The 26,030-nt window shown below is 36.3% G+C and overlaps 3 protein-coding genes across 10 annotated transcripts in view; 1 reads left to right on the top strand and 2 right to left on the bottom strand.

The window, feature by feature from the left end:
- The window catches only part of LOC144965706 (uncharacterized), a 61,977-nt gene extending 53,367 nt beyond the window's left edge, over positions 1 to 8,610 (bottom strand). For 3 of the 4 annotated variants that reach the window (XM_078901309.1, XM_078901308.1, XM_078901310.1), the window contains exons 1-7: positions 8,464 to 8,609; positions 5,917 to 5,992; positions 5,283 to 5,683; positions 4,844 to 4,916; positions 2,040 to 2,337; positions 926 to 963; positions 56 to 86 (exon numbers count right to left, since the gene is read on the bottom strand). In XM_078901309.1, coding sequence (XP_078757435.1) covers positions 56 to 86; positions 926 to 963; positions 2,040 to 2,337; positions 4,844 to 4,916; positions 5,283 to 5,659 — 817 coding nt within the window. In that variant the 5' untranslated portion in view covers positions 5,660 to 5,683; positions 5,917 to 5,992; positions 8,464 to 8,609. Of the gene's footprint in view, positions 1 to 55; positions 87 to 925; positions 964 to 2,039; positions 2,338 to 4,843; positions 4,917 to 5,282; positions 5,684 to 5,916; positions 5,993 to 8,463 lie in introns of all 4 variants that reach the window. The other variant, XM_078901311.1, reaches the window with a different exon arrangement.
- Positions 5,505 to 21,913, top strand: LOC144965708 (uncharacterized). 2 transcript variants are annotated; one of them, XM_078901316.1, is made up of 4 exons: positions 5,505 to 5,643; positions 10,202 to 10,540; positions 17,097 to 17,590; positions 19,002 to 21,913. In XM_078901316.1, the coding sequence occupies exons 2-4, from the start codon at positions 10,282 to 10,284 to the stop codon at positions 19,038 to 19,040; spliced, it is 792 nt and encodes a 263-aa protein (XP_078757442.1). In that variant the 5' UTR covers positions 5,505 to 5,643; positions 10,202 to 10,281; the 3' UTR covers positions 19,041 to 21,913. The 2 variants fall into 2 exon arrangements, with proteins under 2 accessions (XP_078757442.1, XP_078757443.1); XM_078901317.1 differs by lacking the exon at positions 5,505 to 5,643 and adding an exon at positions 8,856 to 8,949 and having other exon boundaries at positions 19,002 to 19,766.
- LOC144965707 (xaa-Pro aminopeptidase 1-like) overlaps positions 21,744 to 26,030 on the bottom strand; it is a 24,382-nt gene continuing 20,095 nt past the window's right edge. For all 4 annotated transcript variants that reach the window (XM_078901313.1, XM_078901314.1, XM_078901315.1 and 1 more), the window contains exons 21-23: positions 25,295 to 25,371; positions 23,853 to 23,951; positions 21,744 to 23,318 (exon numbers count right to left, since the gene is read on the bottom strand). In XM_078901313.1, the coding sequence (XP_078757439.1) occupies positions 23,202 to 23,318; positions 23,853 to 23,951; positions 25,295 to 25,371 (293 nt within the window). In that variant the 3' untranslated portion in view covers positions 21,744 to 23,201. The remainder of the gene's footprint in view (positions 23,319 to 23,852; positions 23,952 to 25,294; positions 25,372 to 26,030) is intronic.

Raw genomic sequence — 26,030 nt, 5'->3', positions numbered from 1 at the left:
GGCACGCACTTCATGGATAGGGAACAACAAACTAGATGAAGTATGATTTTCTTACCTGAAGTTGTTATTTTACCATCAGCTGTATTCTGCAGATAGGAGGGTTAAAGTAAAAGTCTGTGTTAACCTCATTGCACTTTATGAAAATGTAGACCACAAAAAAAAAAAAAAAAAAAGGAAAGAAAGAAAAAGCACTGAAGCATGCAAAAAATGTTGCATTATGATATGGTGGCATGTTTTTTAAAAAAAGAAGTAAAGGATGACAGATTTTCAAAAATGATATTCTGTACATAGTTATTTAATTTACATTTATATAGTTAAATTTATTTAAAGTCATTCATGATATCATCAGGGACAACGTAGCTCAGCGGTATGGTCTTCACTTTGTATCTTAAAAGTACTGAGTTCGACTACCTGCTGAGCTGTGTGGCCTTGAGCAAGTCACTAGCCTTAGCTTACTTTGTGGCTGATGGCTGGGTTATTCCAGTCTTCTCTTGGAATAGACAGAAAAATTTCCCCTCAGGGATGAATAAAAGGATTTTTTTTTTACTATTATATAAAAGAAATTATCTAAAATAATAAAAAACACAAAAAATAAATAAATTATAAACTAACCATACTTTACGAAAAATTAAAAAAAAAAAAATTCATTTATGATATTCAAACACGCCAGACATATGAACATTAAAAAAGGCAACATTATTTTCCATATTTCCATCTAGAAATCAACAGTGAAGTATATGTCAGAGCAGCGTTAAATGGCTTGATCGATTTGGAAAGATAGGTTTTTAAAAAAAATTATCAATTTATCTGACTTCGTCAAAACATTTAATATGTGGACTCAATTAAATTTGGGCAAGAAAGACTTTAATAAAGATCTTTTTCTTCTTTTATTTTCTGGTCTGAAGTCATCAAATTTTGTTCTTACCATATTTGAAAAGGTCCAATCACGAGCATCCTTGAATTCTAAGGTAAAAAAAAGAAAAAAGAAGTATATATGAGAGAAAGGTCAGAAAATATTGGCATAAAAGTAACGTATAGCAAATAAATAAAAATAAAACTTTCAAATGCTGAAATTTCTTGATTCCAGACACAAACACCTAATTTAGAAACAAGTTAGCGTGAAATAAAAGAGTTTGTACTTCCATAACCATAAATTACAATCTTGAAACCTCACACCTCCACACAAGCAACCCACATCTATGCAATGGCTAGTGGCAAATTTAAGTTCAGACAAAATAAGATGCAGGGTCAACCGATAACCACAAGTCAAAAAAGTAATCTAAAATAACAAACGGATAAAGTAACAAAAATAATAATAAATATTCATATCGAAACAGAGAAGTGTCGAAGTAAATGTACAAAAAAAAAACAAAAAAAAACAAAGAGCATAAAAATTGACAAAAAGAACCCATACAACTTTGCCCTTTTCTAAATCAAAATAATGTTATATTTTTGCTCTAATGCCTTTACATGAAAAGTGCACTAAGATGATAGCATGATGCATGACTAATTCCTTAATTCAGACAAACAGCTGGGAATGGAGGTGTTGAAATGACAGAGATATGACTAGGACTGGAATTATATTTTCCTATAATATAAGAACTTACAAAGAGACACTTATGCCACCAACAATGAAATCCATTGTTCTAAACTTTTATTCTTGTTAAATCGTTTTAACTTATAAATTCGTTTTAAACATGATAAAATAAAAACTAGGAAAATTATATTGATTTTTAGGCATTATTCTTCATATACAGAAATTTAGAAAAGAAGTATCCATAATTTGAAAGGGATCTTGACATACAAAAACTGGGACTTCACAAACACATCAAAGGGTCTTTGATACAATTGCCAGTTTATAAAATTAAGAAAAACTAAGTACAGTACCTCGAATAACAAAATGACAAAAACATACCAGAAAAATTATCAAGTTAAAAAAATTATCTGTGGAAGCAAGGAGAAAAAAAAAAGACTAAACGGACGAGTAAAAATAAACAAAGTGTAATTAAAGAGAACTGAATTAATAAGAATATAACTACCTAATCCATCCCCAAACTGGTCATCTTGATCATCGTCTTTGTCTATAAAGTGTCTATCTATATTTGTGCTACTCATGGCCATGGCTTCAGGGGCTGCGTCTAGAGGGGGAGGTCCTTCATCTTTCATTCCATCCATCAATCTATCTGAACCGATTGGATCTGTGTCTCCATGGTGGAAATCAGTCACCTCCGCACTTGCATGAGGCATCCCAAAACTGGTGTCACTATCTGCATCAGATGCTATTTTGTTTCCACAATCTTTTTCTGGCGTAAGAATTTCAATATCACACGTGTTGTTCTGAAGAGAAAAAAAATTAGGAGAACAAAACAATCATTATGATTATCAACAATCTCTTTACTGACAAATGGATCGAAAAAGAAAAAACAAACAAACATGTAATTGTGTATAGATGAATGTGCATGAGTGATATGGAAATATGTATATGTTGCATGCATAATATAAATATATGTGCTTTAAGATGGATGGCTATGTAATTGTTAAATGATAATGCTTATTAGAAAAAGAAAAAAGAAAAAAGAGACTGTCTATTCCATGCAGGTCATCTAAAAGACATTTACTTATTACCATTGTCACCATCATTATTTGGGACAACTCAGAGACGCCAACTTTAAATTTGGCTCACAGGAGTTTCAGACACCACTCGTAGGAATTTCAATGCCGAAAGAGGAATTTCCGCACACAAGAAAAAGGAATTGGGATGGTATTTGGCATTGTGTTTACATATTGTATAGTTCTAAATAGATAACTGATTAGAATTATATTATGATACATAAACACATTGCCAAATACAATCCCAAAGTTTCCTTATTTTAAATGAAGTAAAGCGCCAAAACCTAATGGTAGAGATTGTAGTACTGGTGGTAGTGAGGATGATGTGGTGTTAGTGGTTGTAGTAATAGTGGTAATGAAGATGTGATAGTGGTTGTTGTAGTAGTAGTAGTGGTAGTGATGGTGGTGGTTGAAGTAGTAGTGGTAGTGATGATGCTGTGTTGGTGGTGGTGGTTGTAGTAGTAGTGGTAGTGATGATGATATGGTGGTGGTGGTGGTTGAAGAGTAGTTGTATTCATGATGATGTGGTGGTGGTATAGTGGTTGTAGTAGTTGTGGTCGTGAAGATAATGATGTGGTAGTGGTTGTAGTGATGTTGATGTGGTGGAGATGGTGGTTATAGTCCAAATGGTAGTGATGATGTGGTAGTGGTGGTTGTAGTAGTAGTGGTAGTGATGATGATGGTGTGGTGGTGGTTGCAGTAGTAGTTGTGGTAGTGATGATAATGTGATGGTGGTGGTTGTAGTAGTAGTAGTGGTAATGATGATGTGGTGGTGGTGGTGGTTGTAGTGGTAGTGATGATGTGGTGGTTTTATTGTTGTATTAGTGGTCGTGATGATGATGTGGTGCTGGTGGTTGTAGTGGTAGTAATGATGATGATGTGGTAGTGGTGTTTGTAGTAGTAGTAGTAGTAGTAGTAGTAGTAGTAGTAGTAGTAGTAGTAGTAGTAGTAGTAGTAGTAATAGTAGTAGTAGTAGTAGTAGTAGTAGTAGTAGTAGTAGTAGTAGTAGTAGTAGTAGTAGTAGTAGTAGTAGAAGTAGTAGTAGTAGTAGTGGATTTAGCAGTAGTAGTATAGTAGTAGTAGTAGTGATGACGATGTGGTTGTGGTGGTTGTAGTAGTAGTGTTAGTGATGATGATGTGGTGGTGGTTGTTGTAGTAGCAGTGGTAGTGATGATGATGTGGTGGTGGTGGTGGTTGCAGTAGTAGTAGTAGTGGTTGGTGGTAGTGATGAAGATGAGGTGATGGTGGTGCTTGCAGTAGTAGTGGTAGTGATGATGATGTGGTGGTGGTTGTAGTAGTTGTGGTAGTGATGATGATGTGGTGGTGGTTGTAGTAGTGGTAGCAGTGATGATGATGTGGTGGTGATGGTGGTTGTAGTATAAATAGTAGTGATGATGATGTGGTAGTGGTGGTTGTAGCAGTAGTGGTAGTGATGATGATGTGGTAGTGGTGGTAGTAGTGGTAGTGATGATGATGTGGTGGTGGTTGTAGTAGTAGTGGTAATAATGATGTGGTGGTGGTGGTTGTAGTAGTAGTGGTAGTGATGATGATGTGGTAGTGGTGGTTGTAGTAGTAGTCATGATGATGTGGTAGTGGTGGTTGCAGTAGTAGTGGTAGTGATGATGTGGTGGTGGTTGTAATAGTAGTGGTAATGATGATGTGGTGGTGGTGGTTGAAGTAGTAGTGGTAGTGATGATGTGGTGGTGGTCGTTGTAGTAGTAGTGGTACTGATGATGATGTAGTGGTGGTAGTTGTAATGGTGATGGTTGTTGTGGTAGTGGTAGTAATGATGATGTGGTGGTGGTGGTTGCAGTAGTAGTTGTGGTGCTGATGATGAAGCGGTGGTGGTGGTTGTAGTGTTAGTGATGATGAAGTGATGGTGGTTGCAGTAGTAGTGGTAGTGATGATGGTTGTAATACTAGTGGCAATAATGATGATGTGGTGGTTGGAAAGGGGGGGGGGGGGGGGGGGGGGGGGGAAGGTATCCTTGGAACAAATTGACCTCACCGGAATTTGACGAAAGTTGCCCGGAGCCCGGAATTTTTTGCTCCAGACCGGAGTTTTTTCCGGTGAAACCGGAGTTTTGGCATCACTGGACAACTCATGACGTAAAACAAGTTTTTCTTATCCCTTAAAAAAAAAATCAAAACATTAATAAAAAAGGCACCAAAACTATTACCAGAAACGAAAACCAACTGACTGATATCTAACTTTACAGAAGAAATGTACTAACCTTATTCATTTTAAAGTCTTTGGGGGGTTTGAACTTTGAACGCACTTGTGGTTTCTTTATAATTTTCTTCTTCCTGTAAAAAAAAAAAAAAACAAAAAAAAAAAGAAATGATTTTGATGTTGCCACATTCATGTCAATTCCTTAACAGCAAGGCATATCTGATTATATTATAAAAGAAAAAATTGAAAAATGGGGAAAAAATTGCAATTGCTTAAACCTAAAAATAGAATAAATCATGACAAAAATGAAAATTAGCGTTTGCCTTTCTGCATTTTTTCTTCTTCTTTTTTATTTTTTAAACTACAAGCTGTAGCAATTTACTATTACTATAAAAATGGAACCTAGAAACAAAATATAAAACAACAGAGACAAAAATCTTAATATAATGTTAGTTTCTTCAATACCAGAGAAGTTTCTAAAATAGAACTTTATATCTTACTTTGGAGTAACTGCTAAATTTTTCTCCTCCTCAGTAGACATACTCTCAAGTGGCACTTCAGAACTTTGAGGCATATCACCTATCTGGCCTGAATGGATATCAGCATCATCAAGTACCCCACCAGCCTCATTATTTCCTGATACATCTTTGGGCGATCCGGGAGGTGAATTAGCAAGAGACTTCTTGGACATGAATGGATCAGCATTTTCATCGAAGTTAAATGTGCTTGGTTGTATTGGTGGTGATGATCCCATCTGCATTTTACTTTTAGATTCAAATGGATTTGAGAACTCATCCAAGCTGTCAAAGTCAATGCTGTAGGCTCCTTTCTTTGGGAGAGGTGGAGACACAGGTGGAGCAGGTGAGTTCTCATCCATCTTTATGAGTTTGGATTCAGAAGACTGGAAAGAAAATGTTGAATATTAGCACATATACCCAAATTCTCATTTTATGGTTTAAAAAAAGAGGAAAAATTATAACTGTATGGTAAACAAAATAACTGACTTCTTTTTAAAAACGTATAAGTAACTTATGACATAAAATAAGAACTGAAATAAGTATAAGATCATTATGATTAAACTGCTATTGCTAAAACATAAAAGGTGTATATATCAAGACATGGAAATTAAATTACCTCTTTGAGGGAGTTTAGGAACACCCTCTATTTCTTCTTGACCTGCGATCTGTCACAGACCTCCTCTGTTGACAACCTGATCAGGAAAAATGAGACATTTTTTAATTGGAAAGAAATCATATAGATGTGAGAATCTAATTCTTTACTTTATCATAATGCACAGTCGTAGTAAGTAGTGACAGTTATAGTGATAATATTAGTAATAATAGTTTAATTAAACCTTTAAAAACTTTAACAAGAATGATGAATATTCAAAATTGTATATGGATCTGCTTAAATGAAAAAACAAAGGTTCTCTTTAAAAAATTCACAGTGAAAGTAATCTGGTGCAAACAGGATTGAAAAAAAAAAAATGGTTTCCAGAGGGTTGGAGATGTTGGAAAAATTTCTAAAGCAATCTTTAATGGCCATCAGCCCAAACGAGCCAGAATTCATCCCAGCTTAAATGATGCAGAATGAACAGTCCGATATGTAATTAGCTGCAATCTGAGCAGAAACTAGTACAATCCACAGGCCAGTTTATTGGGACGGTTTGGTTCCCGACAGATCATCCCAGTTAAGTGGCAGCCATGAAATTGAGTAATTTTTCAGATTTACATAGTCCACTCAGCATTTATCCATCGTAATCACTTTGCATGTCAGTTATTTATCAGACAATGACCTTTCACATCTTAATGAAAAGCAAACGACACTTTAATCTACCTCTAACAAAGAGAGACCAATCTAGCTTCACAAAGCAATTAATGAATATATGCCACTTAAAACAGTTGCATAATAAGCAATGGATTAAGAATATATTGTCTACCCATTCGTCTCATTGAACCAACAAAGCCATCACTCATTAATCATCGCTTGTCAGTTTTCATGCGAACTTAGCACCATGGCCATTGACACATGACCATGAACGTGACGATGGTAGTTGATACTGACACTGACAAGGGATTCAGGTAAATTCTATTGTTCATATCTCTGACTATGATGAACGATTCGACCACACACCTGATTGGATGTCGCGATAGACACTACCAGGGGATACAGGTAAATTCTATTGGTCACACTTCCCCGTTAGACTAATTTGCATTTTATAAACCACTGTTTTAAATTATTGAAGACAACGAAAAGCTCTTTTATTGTGACAGACATTGTTAATGTTAAATTTCATCCCCATTAAGGCTGTTCCAATTAAGTGGCTGGGATTGAAAAGGGTATGACTTTTTATATATAAAATGTTCTGTTCCCAAGGAATCGTCCCAATTAATAAAAAACGGCTGTCCCAATTAGGCTGTGTCCCCAATACCTGCTTAGACTGTATTAAGATTAGCCCTGGGTTACGTTGGTCTCAAGTAAAAAAACCTCTCTACATATGAATAAAAAGTCTAGAAAGGACTTTCGGAATAAATTCCATTTAGGTTCGCCATACATTACAAACACTAAATATATCTGTCTTCAGTGGACTGGTAATTAATTTCTCTATTACAGGATCGGACAGTCCTGTTGTATGACATAAATTCCACAAATCTGGTTTGGATAATCGTCCAGTATCACTTGTTATATAAATATTTTTTTCATTCAATCATTCAAATTGGGAACTAATCTCTCACATTTACCAATATACATACAAGTACAAGGCATCAAATTATAGATCTTTTAAAAAGTTTAACATTCAGTTTGTCCTATGTTTAACATGAAATTTAAGATATTTGCATGCCATCCATAACAGGGCTCAGAAACCCAAACCGAAGCAAAATTATCACCACAAAGAAGAGTTAATAACAGACACGTTTTGGGTCTTTATTTTCTTATGGTTGTAACAATTGTGGACTAGAGTCTTTAACACTTTAAATTTAAACCAACTATTTGTAATGTAAGTAAGTGGCGGATGCATGATGACATGAACTACGGGTTGAAAATTTTGAAAAATCACATTCTAATTCGATTTTGACATGAACTGATCATTTAAAATATATTTTTTTTCGAATCATATGAAAATGAAAATAATCTGACAGTGACACACATGGGAATGAGAGGTGATAAAATTGGTCCTATCTCAACATTTTTCATGGATCAAATTTCAAAATCACACGTTTGAGACAAATCTCCTTTACTCTCTATTACTATTACTGACACTGGTCGCTCAACTGCCCGCCTAACTTCAAAACTTTGCGTTTGCTTTGAGTTTGAGATTATTTATAATCTAGATTTAGATAGCTAAGCCTGGTCTACATTTAAATCTAACCTCAATTTTCACGTTCTCATCTCAATCTCAATTCTGAATGGAGAAAAGAAACATGGGGTTCTTAATCTCTTCAGTTGTTTTAGTTTTAATGGTTTGGTTACTCAGGGCCAGGCCCAAAAGTTGTGACACATCGGGATTTCTTCAAGGTAATTTTTTTTTTAAACCAAAAAAAACTGGCTCTGACTCTGACTGAGGCCCTGACTCACTCCCTGAGGCTGAGACTGATGCCAAAAAAAAGGCAAAGTTTTACAAGTTTATTTTTAATTTTAGAAATGTTCGATGCATTAAAAGGGAGAATGTTGGCTATAGACCTTTTGAATAATATCATCAGAAAGCGTCAAAAGAGGGATTGAGACTGCCTTCTTCTCATTATATATTCATTTTTATTTTTACAGTCATTCATCATACATGACTTCCATAATTTTTTACTTCCACTGACGATTATTTACAACAACACGGAAGTTGAGTTACAAATTAATCGTGAAAATAGTTTTTTAACTATTCGGGAGGACATTATTGACACGATGAGAAAAAGCATTTAAAAGTCTGCTTTTAGAATAATATTTTGATTCAAATGTGTACGAAGTCGTTTTTTCCTTTTATTGAAAACGTTTTTGCTAATATAACAATTTTTTTTTTGTTGCGATATATTTAACTCGTTCATTTTGACAATGCCCATGATGTTATTCAGAAATCTTTTGTGTAAATGCATGATGACAACGGAATGTTTAGAAAATAGTACAAAGTAATGGATCTGTCGAAAACCAGACATGGAACTATCAGGCCAATACACAATGGTAATTTTTTTTAAGGCTTCAACAAATCATAAGAACACAATTCATTGAAGAATTTTTAATTAGTTTATTTGCTGATTGTTTAACCATTATAGGCTTGAGGCAACTTCCCGCGGGTTCTTTTCACAGCTTCAATTAAACGTCGCTACTGACTACTGACGCGATTGGAAATTGAAATGAATGAATGAATGAGAATCTAATTTCATATGTAGCCTACTCCTGACTCTTTGAGTGAAATTAATCTAATATAGAGCCTCGGCCCTGTAACTTTTTCTGTACTGGTTTCAGATATTTTTTGTAAGCAAATTATGTTACATTGCTTTCATTGATCACGTCAGCGTCAAATTATTATTACTGTAACGGTTGCATAGAGAAGAAAACGATCTCTATTTCCATTTGGTGAGTTAATTCTCTTAGACTTAGACTAAGACTAAGCGTCGTTATCATTTGGGGCCATATTTAACTTCAAACCAGGCAGATTCATAAAATCATAAACTTTGCAGTCACCGCATAACCTACATCGCCGAGTTATTAACAGGTGTAGGTTAAGCAAAGACAATGGGGTGGGGGAGGAGGGAACGACAAATGTTTTGTGGGATGGAAAAGTAAAGAATTGATCTTCAAATTTTGAGCTCGAGAGTCCGAAGTTGTGTTTTGTTTGATGCTTTTTCTTGTTTTGTTTTTGTTTTTTGTTTGTCTGTTGTATTTTTTTTTTGTTTGTTTGTAGATTCTTTTCTTCTTTTGTTTGTTTGTTAGTTGTGTTTTTTTGTTTGTTTTGTTTGTATGTTGTTTTTTTGTTTTTTTTTAGAGTTTCCTTGCAGCTGGGAACCAGTTGGTTTAGGCTACGCCCATATATGACACTAAGAAACAAAAATAATAAGATATGAACATTTATATAGGGCATCTCCATGGATCTGCCATGCGCTTCTCACAATGTTTCATTTATTCTCCAAGCAGGCCAGATGGAACCATGTTTCCATTTCAATCACAGTCCTTTTTGTGCTAGCCCTTTTACAATATCCGTCACTGCTTATTACCAGCCACTCATTGACGCTTGAGTTGAGTGGGGTAAGTGGCCAATATTTATTTTTCACTTTCATATCAATTAAAAAGGCTCAGTGATAGCAACATAAATGAAAATCTCATCGGATTAAGTGTCTGCAAGCGGGTTTTAGTGTCCAGGATGAAATGAGTTAAGAAAATGTTATTTTCTTAGCGGAAAAATTATCTTACTTAAATTTTTTTTCTTTTTCAGATGAATGTCTCTTGACTAGTACATGCTGATCACTTCCATGCAGCGAACCATTTCAGTCATTGTCTTGACTCACTCAAGCAATGGGAGGGACAGAGAAATCTATGGAATTATGGGAGTTGGATAAGTTCCTGGAAACAGCTGTGTCAAAGAAACACAGAACTGTTAATCTCAGTCACAGGGGTCTTACCATCGTCACTAAAAAGATTGAGGATATAAAGAATGCCCGTTCTTTACTTCTGAACCATAATCAGTTGTTGATGCCACCGGAGGAGTTGTGTGTTCTGACCAAATTGTCAGAGCTTATACTTGACAACAATATGCTTACTATGATTCCTTCAGGTTAGTACAGAATAATTGTTTTTTTGTTTTTAGGGGTTTTACAGTGCTTGGTACACTATCAAGTCATTTCAGTGCCATGAAAAAGGAAGACGGCGAGGGAAAGATTCTAGATCTGTAGAAGTTAAAGGGCTAAAGAAAAAGTAAGACGAGGGGGACTGAGCAATCAATCAAAGTGCCTGTTTTGACATTATCTAAAAGTCTCATCCATGCACAAGCAATGCATCCCGTTATGAAGGATACATTCATATGTTTACAAAGTATAGATTAAAAAGTAAAAACAAAAATAATGATAGTCGAGAGATGATTTACAAGAAAAAAACATCATCTCTCAGAAAAAGAAATAATGCATTCAACTGACTCCCTCCCAGCTAAGGATCCCTGCCAGTACCAGAAAAAAAAACCCTGATCAATGCCAATATAGAACAATGACGAGAGCAACGTGGAATAGGAAAACAGATATACGATGATAAAAGACATAGCAATAGTTACCTCTCCGCCCACCTTGGGAGGTCAAAAGTACAGTGGAATCGGCATAATGTCAACATCCTTAAAATCAACTCCTGCTTAAAGTCAATGCCTCTTGTTAATTCCTTCTTTCTTCTTCTTCTTCTTCTTCGTTCCTCTGATGGACATCTATGGCTGCAGTCCGATATCTGCTATGAAGTAGTGCGGGGCGGTCCTTGGCAAGCTTAAGGACCACGGTCCTACGGTCCTTGGGAAATGAAGACCGCAAGGACCGGTCTCTAGACCGGTCCGTTCATTCTTGAACCGTTAAAGACCGCTACACGATGAAAACCGTGGCCTACAGGAGTAAAACACACGGAGTAGTCACACTAATTTCAAATTGTAACCTAATTAGAGAAGAGGGGTGATGCCTTCTTTATTTGCTCACCGTACTTCATTGTTACTTCGATAATTTAATAAAATTTGAAATTTATCCCCATTAACGGAGATAATGGCATCGCCCAAGGCGTTGATCGAGTTGTTCGTGGCGTTGATACACACACGCAACTCCTACCCCCCCCCCTCCCCCCCCCCCCCCCCCCCCCCCCCCCCCCCCCCACACACACATTAGAGGGCAGCGAGCATTGAAGAGTAAGAGAGAGACGTGAAGTTATAATAAGAGGGGGTGGATGAGGTGATAAGAGGGGTCGATGGTGACTTTTCGCCAGATCTAACAAACTCAGCTACCCATTCATTGCTGAGTAGTAGTGCCGCGCTGAGGACCGGACCGAGGACCGGTCCCACGGTCTTTTAGCTGTGAACCGTGGTCCAGTCCCAAAGAGGAAGACCGCCGGCGGTCCTCACTTCTTATCACCTTTCAACGGTCTGGCGCCATACTACTTCCCCAGCGATTCGTTGCCTCGGTCCTTTGCCTATCTTCCACCAATCACCACCCATCCCACTTAATTAATCGCACCCACCCCCCTTTGCCATACACTAAACGACACAGACGACCATAGAGGCAGACGACCACCTCCCTCCACTCCGCAAACCGCCCTTTCGTGTGTGAGATGGGGGGAACAGGAGGCGCACGCCTTGGACGATTCCATTATACGGGGTAAATTTCAAAATTTACTACACCATAATGATCGCAATGACAATGATCTATGATGAAGGCATGACCCCTCTTCTCTAATGGGTTATTGTTTGAAATGTATGTGACTACTAAAGATGTGTGTGTGTGTGTGTGTGTGTGTGTGTGTGTGTGTGTGTGTGTGTGTGTCGAACCTAGCAAGTTGCAAGTCTGATTTTTTGTTTTCTTTTGTCCATCTCTTGTCGCCACTCCTTTCTATCGCATTGTTGTCATTTAAAATAATACAATAATATTAAAATTTCGTTTGGTGTTTTAACTAATCAAGTAATATGAGTTTCATTAGTTTCTTCCGTCCAAAAAAAAAAACAGTTATAACGTCTGTATTTTTAAAAGGTCCAATAGAATATTTGGGGACCCCGATAGCTCAGTTGATAGAGCACTCTCTTTATACGCAAAGGGCCAGAGATCGATCCCGGGTGCAGTCGATTTTTTTCTGAATCCCTGTCTACTCAGCAATGAATGGGTAGCTGAGTTTGTTAGATCTGGCGAAAAGTCACCATCGACCCCTCTTATCACCTCATCCACCCCCTCTTATTATAACTTCACGTCTCTCTCTTACTCTTCAATGCTCGCTGCCCTCTAATGTGTGTGTGTGTGGGGGGGGGGGGGGGGGGGGGGGGGGGGGGGGTAGGAGTTGCGTGTGTGTATCAACGCCACGAACAACTCGATCAACGCCTTGGGCGATGCCATTATCTCCGTTAATGGGGATAAATTTCAAATTTTATTAAATTATCGAAGTAACAATGAAGTACGGTGAGCAAATAAAGAAGGCATCACCCCTCTTCTCTAATTAGGTTACAATTTGAAATTAGTGTGACTACTCCGTGTGTTTTACTCCTGTAGGCCACGGTTTTCATCGTGTAGCGGTCTTTAACGGTTCAAGAATGAACGGACCGGTCTAGAGACCGGTCCTTGCGGTCTTCATTTCCCAAGGACCGTAGGACCGTGGTCCTTAAGCTTGCCAAGGACCGCCCCGCACTAGTAGACAGGGATTCAGAAAAAAATCGACTGCACCCGGGATCGATCTCTGGCCCTTTGCGTATAAAGAGAGTGCTCTATCAACTGAGCTACCGGGGTCCCCAAATATTCTATTGGACCTTTTAAAAATACAGACGTTATAACTGTTTTTTTTTTTGGACGGAAGAAACTAATGAAACTCATATTACTTGATTAGTTAAAACACCAAACGAAATTTTAATATTATTGTATTATTTTAAATGACAACAATGCGATAGAAAGGAGTGGCGACAAGAGATGGACAAAAGAAAACAAAAAATCAGACTTGCAACTTGCTAGGTTCGACACACACACACACACACACACACACACACACACACACACATCTTTAGTAGTCACATACATTTCAAACAATAACCCATTAGAGAAGAGGGGTCATGCCTTCATCATAGATCATTGTCATTGCGATCATTATGGTGTAGTAAATTTTGAAATTTACCCCGTATAATGGAATCGTCCAAGGCGTGCGCCTCCTGTTCCCCCCATCTCACACACGAAAGGGCGGTTTGCGGAGTGGAGGGAGGTGGTCGTCTGCCTCTATGGTCGTCTGTGTCGTTTAGTGTATGGCAAAGGGGGGTGGGTGCGATTAATTAAGTGGGATGGGTGGTGATTGGTGGAAGATAGGCAAAGGACCGAGGCAACGAATCGCTGGGGAAGTAGTATGGCGCCAGACCGTTGAAAGGTGATAAGAAGTGAGGACCGCCGGCGGTCTTCCTCTTTGGGACTGGACCACGGTTCACAGCTAAAAGACCGTGGGACCGGTCCTCGGTCCGGTCCTCAGCGCGGCACTACTATGAAGTCTGTGGTCCGCTTTAGGTCCTCAGCCTCACCATAGAGCTTTGTGTTGAGTGTTGTAGGGGTGACCCAGTGGTTCGAATGTTGCACGTTGTATAATGGGCAATCCATAAGCACATGTAAAGTGGTTTCATGGTCGGTTCCACATGGGCAATAAGGGGTTGTTCCAATACCTAGCTTTGTAAACATATGTCCTCTTAGTCTATTGTGTCCTGTTCGGAGGCGGAATAGGGTGACTTGGCTACTTCGCTGAATGGCATGTATTGGATCCTGCTTGTTGTGTTCCAGGTGTGTGTCATTCCTTTCTTTGTCTATTTTTAGCTTTATTATTTTCTTTTGCTGATGGTAAGTGATTGACGACTTCGGTTGTTCCTTTTGGGCTCCTTCTTTGGCCAGTTGATCGGCAATTTCATTTCCATATATACCTACATGACTTGGAATCCACTGCAGCACAATTTTTCCTGTTTTATCAGATAAGCCCTCAATGGCTTCCACAGTGTGTGCGGCTTCAGAGTCCTGGTAATTTTCAATAGACCGGAGAGCATCATCAGAGTCTGTCAAGTAAACCACATTTTTCCCGTATATTCTGTGATCTCTGGATAGTTCTTTTGTTGCATTGAGGATGGCTTTTTCTTCAGTTTTAGTACTTGTGCACATTGAACCCACTGATACAGATATTTTTGTTTCTGTTTTATCTGTCCAGTGTATGAGTGCACCAGCACCTCCATTCATGAGGGGGCTGGAAACTGAGCCATCTGTATAAACTCTTCTCGTCCGGCAGTTTTGTTGTCCATCATTGTGAGGAGGATGCGTGTCACATTAATTTTTGGGTTGGTTTCCCTCTCCAGACTATTTGCGCCTTTCGGCTCTGTGACTCCGACTTCAGCAGTTCTTTATTCTCTGGATGTGATTCCATAGCCTTTCATCTTCCCAGATCCACAAGGCAGTGGTGGTTTGAAGTTGGAGTTTTCCTTCTCCTATACAGACTGCTTTCCAAGGCTACAAGCTCTGTCCACCCATTAATGGTGTCTAGGCTGGGAGTCCAGGAGGGTATCTTTGTAGAGTGGCAGTTTCCCTTCACCCCACCAGCGCCCTAGCACAGCTTATTACGTGAACTAGGGCAATCTGGCCACGGTGGTTGATTCCTCCCTTCATCCGTCACCTCAGACACATAGAAACTCGTGTCATCAGCCGGTTAGAAAGTTCCTTTCGGAATACTCCAACCGTTGCCCAGGAGGCGGGCGCGGAAGAATGCCCCTACATGGACCCTGACACGAGCTGGAATGGGTTGCGGATCAGTACTGATCAAAATAATCCAATCCTGCCCCCCTTGTTAATTCCAATTTGTCTGTTCTTTACCTGTGTTCCGTTGATAATTGATAAAGTCAGCATTGCCTAAAGTCAACCAATCTGTCTGATCCAACAATGGTGGCTTTATCAGGATTCCACTGTATCTCGTGCAGCTTATAGTCTTGTATCTGATATCAGCTTCTGACCTGAAGGTCCCCGGTTCAAATTTATATGTAGACAGTGCAAAGTTTAGTACTTTAACAAAATTTCTTCACTCACATTTTCTCACCTTACAAAATGAGTACCTTGCCAGTATCAGCATTGTCTCTGTCAAAAACAAAATGTAAAAGCGACTTACAAACATTATGTGTCTCATTCAACATAGTATTGCTGTAGACTTGGGACCCCTCGTAAAGTGCTTTGAGCACACTCTGGATAATGCACTATATAAAAAAGTCAACGCTCATAAATTATAGATATGTAATGGTTTAATGCTCAATTTCATAAATATTGAATCTAGAATGTTTCAATAATATTTCTGACTCACAGTCTCAAATCTGTATTTTGTCTGGATGAATCAGACTCCTCAAAGTGACAGTAGAATTGAAATGATAAGACAGACGAACCTTAAGATATTTGCAATGCAACTTGTAAGAAAACATATTTATTGTTCTCCACCATGAAGAATAGAAATTAATCCAACGTTTCCTATTTGTGTCTTTAAATTAAATTTTCTGCACCTAGTTCACCCAAGCATAACACCGGTTTGAGGCAGTGGGTCACATCTGCTGCATTCACCATTTCAAAAAACTGAGCATAAAACTGAAATTGATACTCAATTCTTGATAGAGCTAGACCTTTGAATGGCAAGAACTTTAATTTCAGTCAGAGTCATATTGAACTTGAACGCAGACTCCCATACGCTTTAAAAGACAAATGAAAAAAATAATAATAAAAAAGACGTGAATTTTCTGCGCATATTTCATGTCTTCGTCTTTATGTGCTCAATGTTAGTTTGTATCAGTGTATAGTTCACTGCAAAAACCTTATATACTCTATGTGAAGAATACAAGCAATAATTAACTCCAAAAATTGGCAACCCTAGTAGTAGTAGTGTAATGCTATAATGAAAATTGTCATTGAGACACATTCTAAGATTTTACTACAGAAGGACGTATCGAGTATTTCTCTGTCGTCAATCTGTTGGGTTTTTTTTTTAAGTTATTTATTTATGTTTTTATTGTTTTTTGTTGTTGCCTGACGTAGGGTTAAGAGCCTGAAACGTTCTGTGTTTGATACTTTGTTCTTTTTTTTTTTAACTGTTGTTATATTTATTTGTGTTTATTGCTATAATGAATGGCTGGTAATCAGGAGAGGACTGAGGCACTACTTTATACACATCTTTTCCGATTTGTATATCACATTCACAGCAATTCACGATCCTAAATTTGTCGCGAAAGGCATAAGGGAGATTAATAGTATAGGTATCAGTAAATAAAAACCATGTACTGGTCATGACAATTTTATTTGAAGGAGATTGATGACCCACTTGTCTTTATATATTTACAATCTTTAAAAACTCTTTCATCATTCATTCTAAGAGAGATAATTTATATTTTAATCCAATAGTTGTTTTTTTTAAACGCAAAAATTGTAATAAGACTCATGCCTAAAGGATCAAGTAAAGAATGTTTCTTTCTTCTTTTTTTTTAAAGAACTTAATGTTTTAAAAATATTTTGTTATTTCATTATCAGCTCTTTTTGACACTTTTCTTCTGTTCCTTTTCCAGTCATTAAGTATAAATGTTGCTTTATATTCAAATCTCTTGATTAAATTTATGCTTCTTTTCTCCACAGGTATTGAAAATCTCAACTGCCTCAAAGTATTATCTATTTCCAACAACCCACTTGTCGCACTGCCAGACAGTATTGCCAACCTTGTTTCTCTCCGAAGTCTTTGGCTAGTTGGATGTCAGCTTGCATCATTGCCAGCAAGTTTGTGCAAATTAAAACATTTGAAAAAGTTAAGTGTAAAAAATAATGATTTGAGTGCAATTCCGGAAGAACTGTGTCGTTTTCAAAGACTTGAGTGGTTGTGTTTGGATGATAACCTTCTTCACAATCTTCCATCAAACATCGGTGATTTGTCTCATCTCCTCTGTCTATGTCTCAACAAAAACAAGTTTACAACAGTCCCTGAACATTTACAGAACGTGGAAAATCTAGTTTCTTTATACCTTCGACATAATTTATTGGATGATGTGCCAGATGATACAATTGTTGCCTTGTCTTTTTTGAAATGTTTGGATATCAGGGACAACAACATTCATCAACGACCTAAGAAATGGATTGTAAGTTGGACTTTACTGTTATTGTGGCATTTTAGCACTCAGGGGTGAATTTTACCTACCCAACCATGGAACATTGTGCTGTGGACATTCCTTATTAAATTTATTAAGTATATAATTTTATATATATTTTGTGTGCTCAAGCTGGAAAACAAATGACCCGAATGCGATAGTCATAATAAGGATATAATTATAAAAATATTAAAGGATTAATTGACTAATTTAATTTTGTATCATTCATATGATAATAGGCACTCCAAAACCACCAATTTTAGAATTTTAAAAAAACAAACCAATCGAGCAAGTAAATCCTCAACATAGATTTTTAAAATTCTAATTAAAATGATCTACAAAATCGAAAATAATTTTTTTAAAAGTTATCATTCCTCAAAGTTTGCAGAATTGAGCCAAATTGTGGTATGCAATCATTGTGAAAATGGCCATTTTTTAAGTCATATACAGCAATAACTTACAAAGGTAAAGAGAGAAAAAATTGATAGATAAATGAAAAAGGTTATAGGAATTACGTTTATTTTTTGAGTTACACCAAAACAAAAATGACGGCTGAGAGAAAAACATAAAAATGCGAAAGAGAGGAAAATTGGTAATTTGAAAATTTCAAAGTCATAATTTTTGTTGTTGTTATTGTTGTCCAATACAACTACTTGATATGAAATTAAAGACACAACAAAGGGGCTTAATCGCTTTAAAATAATACTATTTATAGCTCATTATAGTCTTCAAGACATTCAATTTTGAAGACAATTCTCCAAATCCATAAATTTTCAACGCATTTTTATTTCCACCCCATATCTTCACTCAACGTCTCATTAAAAAAAAAAAAAAACAACTAAAAAAAAACAACTACTTGGTTTGTTATAAGTTGTGTATAAAAATGTGTCGTGGGTTCCTTTGATGATTTTGAGTTGAAGTTGGGTAATTTACACCGTTGTCTGTAAATTTTCAGTGGGTTTGGAGTACCTAATAAAAATAATTATTGTAATGGTATGGTCTTTGCCATTTGTTTAAAAAATTGAATTTTTAATGGTCTTTAATTTTATTCGGGTAACGATGTTGATGGTGTGCTATTGAGATACTTTTTTTTTTTTGCAAGACTGAACCAGCTACCCAATTACTGCTGGGTGGACAGGGGGGGCGTGAAAAAATCTCGACTGCACTTGGGGGCAATCATGGTTCCTTTGCATATAAAGCAGTGTCCTTTCAACTGAGCTATCGGGACCCACATAATTCTAAATGCAGCAACAGAAATTGTAGTGCAACTTGACCATTTGTAATTTTTGCATGTTGTTTACATTTTTTAGATTAATTGATCAGGAATAGAAAATAATCCATCTTATTCATTGTTTTTTTTTTTTGTTGCTGTTGTTTATTTTTATATTGCCTTTACTTTCAGGGTGTGGACTACATTGTTGTGGATTCAGAGAAAGATTAAATGACTGACGGTCATCCTCTAGATGTGAAGAGCAGCTCATCAAATTATAAAAATAATGAATTCCATTGCATCTCTGGAAGAAAGAGATTTTTGTTTTCTTCATTCTTCTTCGGGTGACAGAGAAAATGAGAAATGATATATTAGAATTTTCAAAAACATGTTGTTCTGCTGAATACTCTTGTGTGTGAAAATAAAAGAATATGTTGAATGGATTATTTCATTTGAAAATATGAACGACTGTAATGAGTGCACTGAGAGTGGATGTTGGTTATGTTGTTGATTTGAATTTTTAAAGCTTTAAAAGTACATGTATCTATGCCAAACTAATATGTTGAGTACAAGTATTAGTAGAACTAGAACTACTTTTGTTATTTTTTAGCTATACAGTGGAATCCTGATAGAGTCAATATCGCCGGACCAGAAAGATTGGTTGACTTTATCTATGTAAGTATCAATGGGAAACACTTAACGAACAGAACATTCAGGACCAGCAAGAGGTGTTGACTTTAACCAAAAGTTGACTCTAAGAGTGTTGACTTTATGCAGATTCCACTAACTGTAATTGTTTGCTGGTTGGTGGACTGGACTGTTCACAAGATCAAAATATTATTGCACTATATTTGATCTGAATGTTTGACTGTACACTGCATATTAGACTGGTGTTTTAAAATATTATCAGTATTATGAAATTTTAAACTTCAAGCAATAAAACATGTTTTTAAAAAACTTTGTTTTAAAATTTCTTTTGATTTATGTGAAAACTCGGGAATCGTGATGGCTCAGTTGGTAGAACACTTGCCACAGAAGTAAACGGGCCAGTATTCTGTCATACTATGAAAAAGATGTTTTAACATTTAGCCAGTAAACTCGTCCTTCAAATATTGATCAATTAAAATGATCCCATCTTGGAGGTCTGAGGTTAGAGAGTTTTTGACAAGTTGAGGGTCATTTAATTGATGGTGATTCAAGTTTTCTGACCAAAATTTTTTTGTTTGTTTTTGTTTTTAAGGGTTTTGCGGCGCTTGCAACACATTTAGGTTATATCAGCGCCAGTAAAAGGAAGAAAATGGGATAGTAAAAAGTTCTAAAATTACAATTAAAGCACCCAAGAAACAGTAAGACATAGGGGAACTGGGAACAAATAGGGATCCGATGTAGATTCCAACAGCATACCACCAATGTACTTAGTTTGAGATCACCTTAAGTCTCATCCGGACCCAAGCACAAAATCCAACAAAGAGGAATACACTCAAATGCTTACATTAAACATTCAAAATAACAAATATAATAATACATAACAGAGAGATGATTTACAAAGAAAAAAATATCATCTCCCAAAACAATAACTATGCATTTGACTGTTTCCCTCCCAGCTAGGACTCCGGCCGGGCCAGGACAAAACCAAGTAATCTCATTCCAAGACAAAACTGAAAGCATGTTGGAAAACAGATATAAGGGGATAGAAGAAACAGTATGTACCCTCCTGTCCACTATGGGAGGTCAGGAACCCCACCAAGCAACATTTTTTTATTGAATATGACTATAAGATGAGAAAAGAAAAAAAATTACGCCTTCCACCACTGCCTTGATAGATACCATAAAGGAATATAGATAGTCCATCAAACATGAATAACCGTCCTAAGTGAGGAAATTGGGGATTAATAATCTTGCCCAAGGAAAAAAAATGAAAGTGCCTGAAGCCAGGCTCGAGCCAGGGATCTTCTGGGTCAGTGTAATGCCTTAACCACACAGCCATTCGCACACCTCACAAGAAAGCATCATGGAAAAGGGAAACAGATACACAGGGATATAAGACACAGTAATAGAGACCTCTCTGTCCATCATGGGAGATATAATGAAAGGGGAATAGAAGACACTGCCAGTAGCTCATCAAGTCTAATTATATAAAACATTGTCTACTTGGGTATGAATATGCTGCTTGAATTCATGCATCTATGGAAAAAAAACAATGTAAACAGAGTGTGGTTATGTGGTCTCATGCTTTCAGATCGGAAAGTCCTGGGTTCGAGTCCTGCTCTGAGCAGTGCATAGTCAAGTCCTTGGATAAGGCTCTTACTTATCTCACATTCTCTCACTGTACTCGGGTATAAATGAGTACCTGGCCGTTAACAGCGTTGTCTTTGTGTGAAACAAAAATTGTATTATTGCCTGGCATCTGTCTCGTCTTAAATGTTCAGTGTTGCTGTTGTCTAAGTACCTCTTGTAAAGCACTTTTAGCACTATTAGTGGATATTGCGCTATAAAAATGCTTAAGTTGTTTTTGTTGTTTTTTTAACAAAGACTATGTCAGTCTTCACTGAAACAAAATACATGTATAGGTGGATTGTAAGATATTGTGCACGAATCTTTAGAACATGTTTTGAGCACGTTTAGTGGATATTGTGCTATATAAATGCTTGTTTTCTTTTCTTTTTTTTTTTAAAGAGCTTGAAGTATTACAGTATTCTCACATCTTGTTTTGCCTACAGTATTGTTTCCACAGCAAGTTCATACACTGCATCATCAAGGTAGAATGCTTTTTATTTTGTTTTCCAGTTGTGCATTTATAATAATAAGAGGGAGAATCAGAGCCGTGAATTTGCGTCATTTTCTTTTGCAGAAGCTTTACATATCCTTGGATGTCATATTACCTAGGAGTGGTTCTAGTTTTACAAATGATCCAATAACAATATTACCATGACATAATTGTAAAAATAGAGTTTATTTCTGTTTAGTAATATTTACCACATAACAAAACTACATCAAAGAAAATGAAAATATAAACAGAAAATCATTTTAAATCTCATTTAATATAAAAAATTTGAACAGAAAAAAAAACAAAACAAGATACAATTCAAAAGTAAAAAAAAAAATAACATGGAATAACCGTACTGTTAAGCCAAATTTCTTACTAATATGAATCCTCGTCTTTATTCTAATACAGAGTAGTCCAATGCTGACTATCCATTTATAGCATAAGAAATTAGTGGGAAGGGTGTGGAAGTGGAACAAAATATTTGTGCATCTAATTAATGGACTACATCTCTCGCTGATCGAGAAAATGGATAACTTAATCTCGACTCTGTGGATAGTTTGGTGTGTCAAGAACATTCGGATGTTGAGTGGTGATACAAGCCTAACATCACATCTCTATCTCTCTCTCATGTTGAAAATGAAGATCTTTTCATTTTCTCGATTTCAGTCAGTGATTATAAAGTGGTGACTTCAGTTGGAAATTTTCAAGAGATCACAGTCCAGCATTTTAAAAAAAACTTTAATCGAGTTGACTACTCCTGAAACTATAAGAGGTTCTGATTTGAAGGGTTGTAAAGGGATGTAAAACTATTAAAACTAAGTGATAATAAATGAATAATTAACATTAGCTACTACATAAATCCAATTGTCCCAATTTTGTGTAATCTACTTCAATCTAAATCTACCATCGAGGTTGATCATCATTCTCAGACCAGCTCTTTTCCTTTTAAATAAAAAGAGCATTAAGCAAAAATAAATATCAATAAACACAATATAAACAACACCCAAAATAAATCCCTCCCCCCTCCCTCCTCATCAAAAAAAAAGAAGAAAAATCATTATCAAAAAGCAAACTTGAGAAAATTATTTTGATTGTTTTATATAAACAAATGAATAACAAAACTTTTTAAAAAAGGAGGAAATACTATGGCACCTACCTGTACAGGTATTAATACTAACAGAAAATCTCAACAAATCATTTTACAATCATTCGATCTAACTGGATGTGTTTTATTTATCATCAATGAAAAAGTATGGTAGTTATAAAACGAGGATATCAGACTCTAACCGTGTAAGTAAAAGAGAGGTGATCTTGAAAAAACAGTGTGGCCTCTGCAGTGCTGCCAACCCTAGCCCATGAAAATGTGTACAATGGAGAACCAAAATGAGCAAGATTTTGAAAAAAATGCTAAATAACGGGATTGTGGTTGGTCTCTGTTGGCCTTAAAGGTATGGGAGGGTTCGGCTATAATACAACATTTTAAAAAAAATTGTTTTACCGCACATGGCGCTTGCACGGTTCGAGTAGGACACCCTTGATTTGTAAAAACCTTAACGGATTTCAAATTATGTTTTGCAACGTCAGTCAATGTTGACATCAAATTTTGACTTTTTCTTTCCTCAACCTCAGAGCGGCTGTGTGGCCTGCATCAACCATTGTAACACTTCCATCTTCCCTTGAGCTTTCAACTCATCTCCGACCAGGTGTCTTACTTTGGAGTGGTAGTCATTCAGCCAGTTTATCTGGTGAAATGAAAAGTTGAAAATAAATCACCTTGCAGTAGAAGTTCAGAGCCAGTAGGCCCATGGAGTCAAGAGTTTATCCTGGTTTCTACATTGTGAAATAAATAGCTTCAGTTTAATATATGAAAACAGATAAAATGGACGGGTTACCCCTTTATCAACAAAACAGGATGAATGAAACACTAAAGACGAATTAGATAATGTGGTCGTGACGTTGTTAAGATGAATAAACAAAAACTGGGACTTAAATGAAGATGTGATGGTGTTGGTGGTGGTGATGATGATGATGGTGGTGGTGGTAGTGATGATACTGATAGGGTGATGGTGATAGTGGCTATGGTGATGATGATGATGATGATGTTGTTACTGTTGATAATGATAATGATGATTCTGGAATAATACATTACAAACAAAATCGGGAAAATAGCTGGCAATTAGGGACATATGAAATGAGAGCAAATATCAGAAATTTCCCACTACAATTAGGAGAGTTGGTTGGTCTGATACCATATTTTACCAGCAAATTGCACATACCTCATCCTCTGTGAGAAGAGATGGATCAATGAGCTTGGTTTGGATTGGGACCAGTGTGATTGATTCAAACGTCAGGTAGCCTTTGTTGGCAAAATTATGCTGAAGATTTGAAAAATAAAAAAATAATTTGTATGTGTAAACGTGTTTGTCTTGCACAGTTCGAGTAGGACACTTATGATTTGTAAAAAACCTTAACGGATTTCAAATTATCATCAATCATCAATTGTAGAAGGCCAAATATCTGAAAAAGGTAAATCTTATATTATATCGACTACAATAGAATTATCTGAGAAATAAGCTATGCATCAATTAGTGATCAATAATATAGAATTATTTTATGGCTTTAGATTTATTGAATAAGTTATTTATAGTGCACCGGCAAAGAATGATTAAATCAATCATAAATTGTATATGACCAGAAAAACTGAACAAGTTAAATCCTTTTATATCATACACAATAAAATTCTATGAGAAACAAGCAATGTATCAATTAGTTATCAACAATATAGGATTCTTTCATGGCTTAGGATTTATTAAATAAGTTACTTTTAGTGCCCCTTTTTAATACCACAAGCTTGAAAATGAGTGTTAATGTGAGGTAAAAATAACGAATTCAATCAATCCATAGGTTTGAAAGGATATATTTATTCCACCCCTCAAAGTAAGATTTTGAAAATATGTTTTGTAACCAATAAGGTGTAAAAGTAAAAGGCTTTATTTTGCAATGAATTCAAATTATCAATTGTGATCATTTTATAAAATATTTGCTTCATTATCAAAACATATAATTTGGAATTCCCTATTTTTACAAAGGATTTTTATTCATACACACAAATGATTACTTCATATGGACAATTGGCTATCTTTTAAACTTTTATTTAAGCCCATAACATAAGCGGAAATAATGTGCAATCATTGAATAAGGGTTCAAAACATTTTTCGACTGATAGGATTTTCCAAGATTAAGAGTGGAATAATAGCAACTGCAAAATGCAGAGCTAAATAAGTATTTCTATAAGAAGTCGAATTCCAGCCAAGGTTTTCTAAAATGAAGTTCTTGGAAAAAAGAAATATAAAAATACATTTTAACTGTGATCTAAATCTTTCAAATTCAAATACGATTCAGAGTTTTTATTTCTTTGGGGGGGGGTGGGGGGGGTTCAGAAAGATCAGTTGGCAGAGCACTTGCTTCACATGCAAGGGACCAAGATCCATCCCGGGTGCAGTTGATATTTTTTTTCTGATCCCCCTGTCCACCCAGCAGTGATTTGGCTGCTGGGTGTTAGATCTGGTGGAATGTACTTTGCGACAGACTAGCATCCTATCCAGTGGGTAACAAGCAATTGCAGTTGTTCGTTTCACACTATAGAAATCAGAATAAACTCCAGCTCAATGGGCCAAATCTCTGAAGGACTACTTTTTTTTAGTTTTTATTTCTTTACCTTAGTATTTGCCTTCACCACTTTTACAAGACTCTCAATTCGTATTCCAAATTTCCCTGCTTCGTAATATCCTGGCTCTGTGGTAAAAATTAGAGACATGGAAAAAATAAAAGCTGTTCGAGTATATATCTCAACATTATAACACATTAGGCATTAATAAGAAAGGATAACAATTCGGTAACCATCCAGGATTCAAATTTGATTCTATGATATTTGATTCATGAGTCAGTCCTTCAAAACTGCTCTGCAGTTTCACCATGAAGTGAATACTAAGCTGCGAGAAGCTGTTGACTGTATAAAGTAATGGACAAAAATTAATATAACAGCTTCCAAAAAATTTTTTAAAAATAATAATACCAAAAACTGAATATTTCGGGATCAAAACCCTTCTTCAGCCAATAACAAAAAGAGTAAAAACTGCCGTCTGCCTGGAATTTAAGTGGCGTATTAATGTTTTTGTTGTTGCCTGAAGAAGGTTTTGAGACCAACATGCTCCGTGTTTGGTATTTTGTTCTTTTATGAAGCTGTCATATTCTATTTTTGTACATTACTTTTTATAGTTTAATTACCTGACAATTTATCACCAGATGAATTGTAACTGAGGAGCTCCTTGTGGACAATTCGCTTGTTTAAAGGGGCTTGTTGTGTTCGTAATCTAACTCACAGTTCATATGAGTGTTTCTTAAAAACAAAATAAATTTTAGCTGGCTCTGAAACTTGTGAACTTTTCATGGAG

Source organism: Berghia stephanieae, chromosome 2 (assembly GCF_034508935.2).
Source record: "Berghia stephanieae isolate SIO BIC M18660-M18661 chromosome 2, UCSD_Bste_1.3, whole genome shotgun sequence".
NCBI lineage: Eukaryota > Metazoa > Mollusca > Gastropoda > Nudibranchia > Aeolidiidae > Berghia > Berghia stephanieae.
Note: the sequence above shows the minus strand (reverse complement) of the source record. Positions and strands in the feature narration are given on the sequence as shown.

Excerpts from the sequence above, each read along its gene's own strand:
- LOC144965708 (XM_078901316.1), top strand. The coding sequence starts at position 10,282 with ATGGGAGGGACAGAGAAATCTATGGAATTATGGGAGTTGGATAAGTTC. Across the intron at positions 10,541-17,096 it reads GCTTACTATGATTCCTTCAG|GTATTGAAAATCTCAACTGC; the intron begins GTTAGTACAGAA and ends TTTTCTCCACAG. Across the intron at positions 17,591-19,001 it reads AACGACCTAAGAAATGGATT|GGTGTGGACTACATTGTTGT; the intron begins GTAAGTTGGACT and ends CTTTACTTTCAG.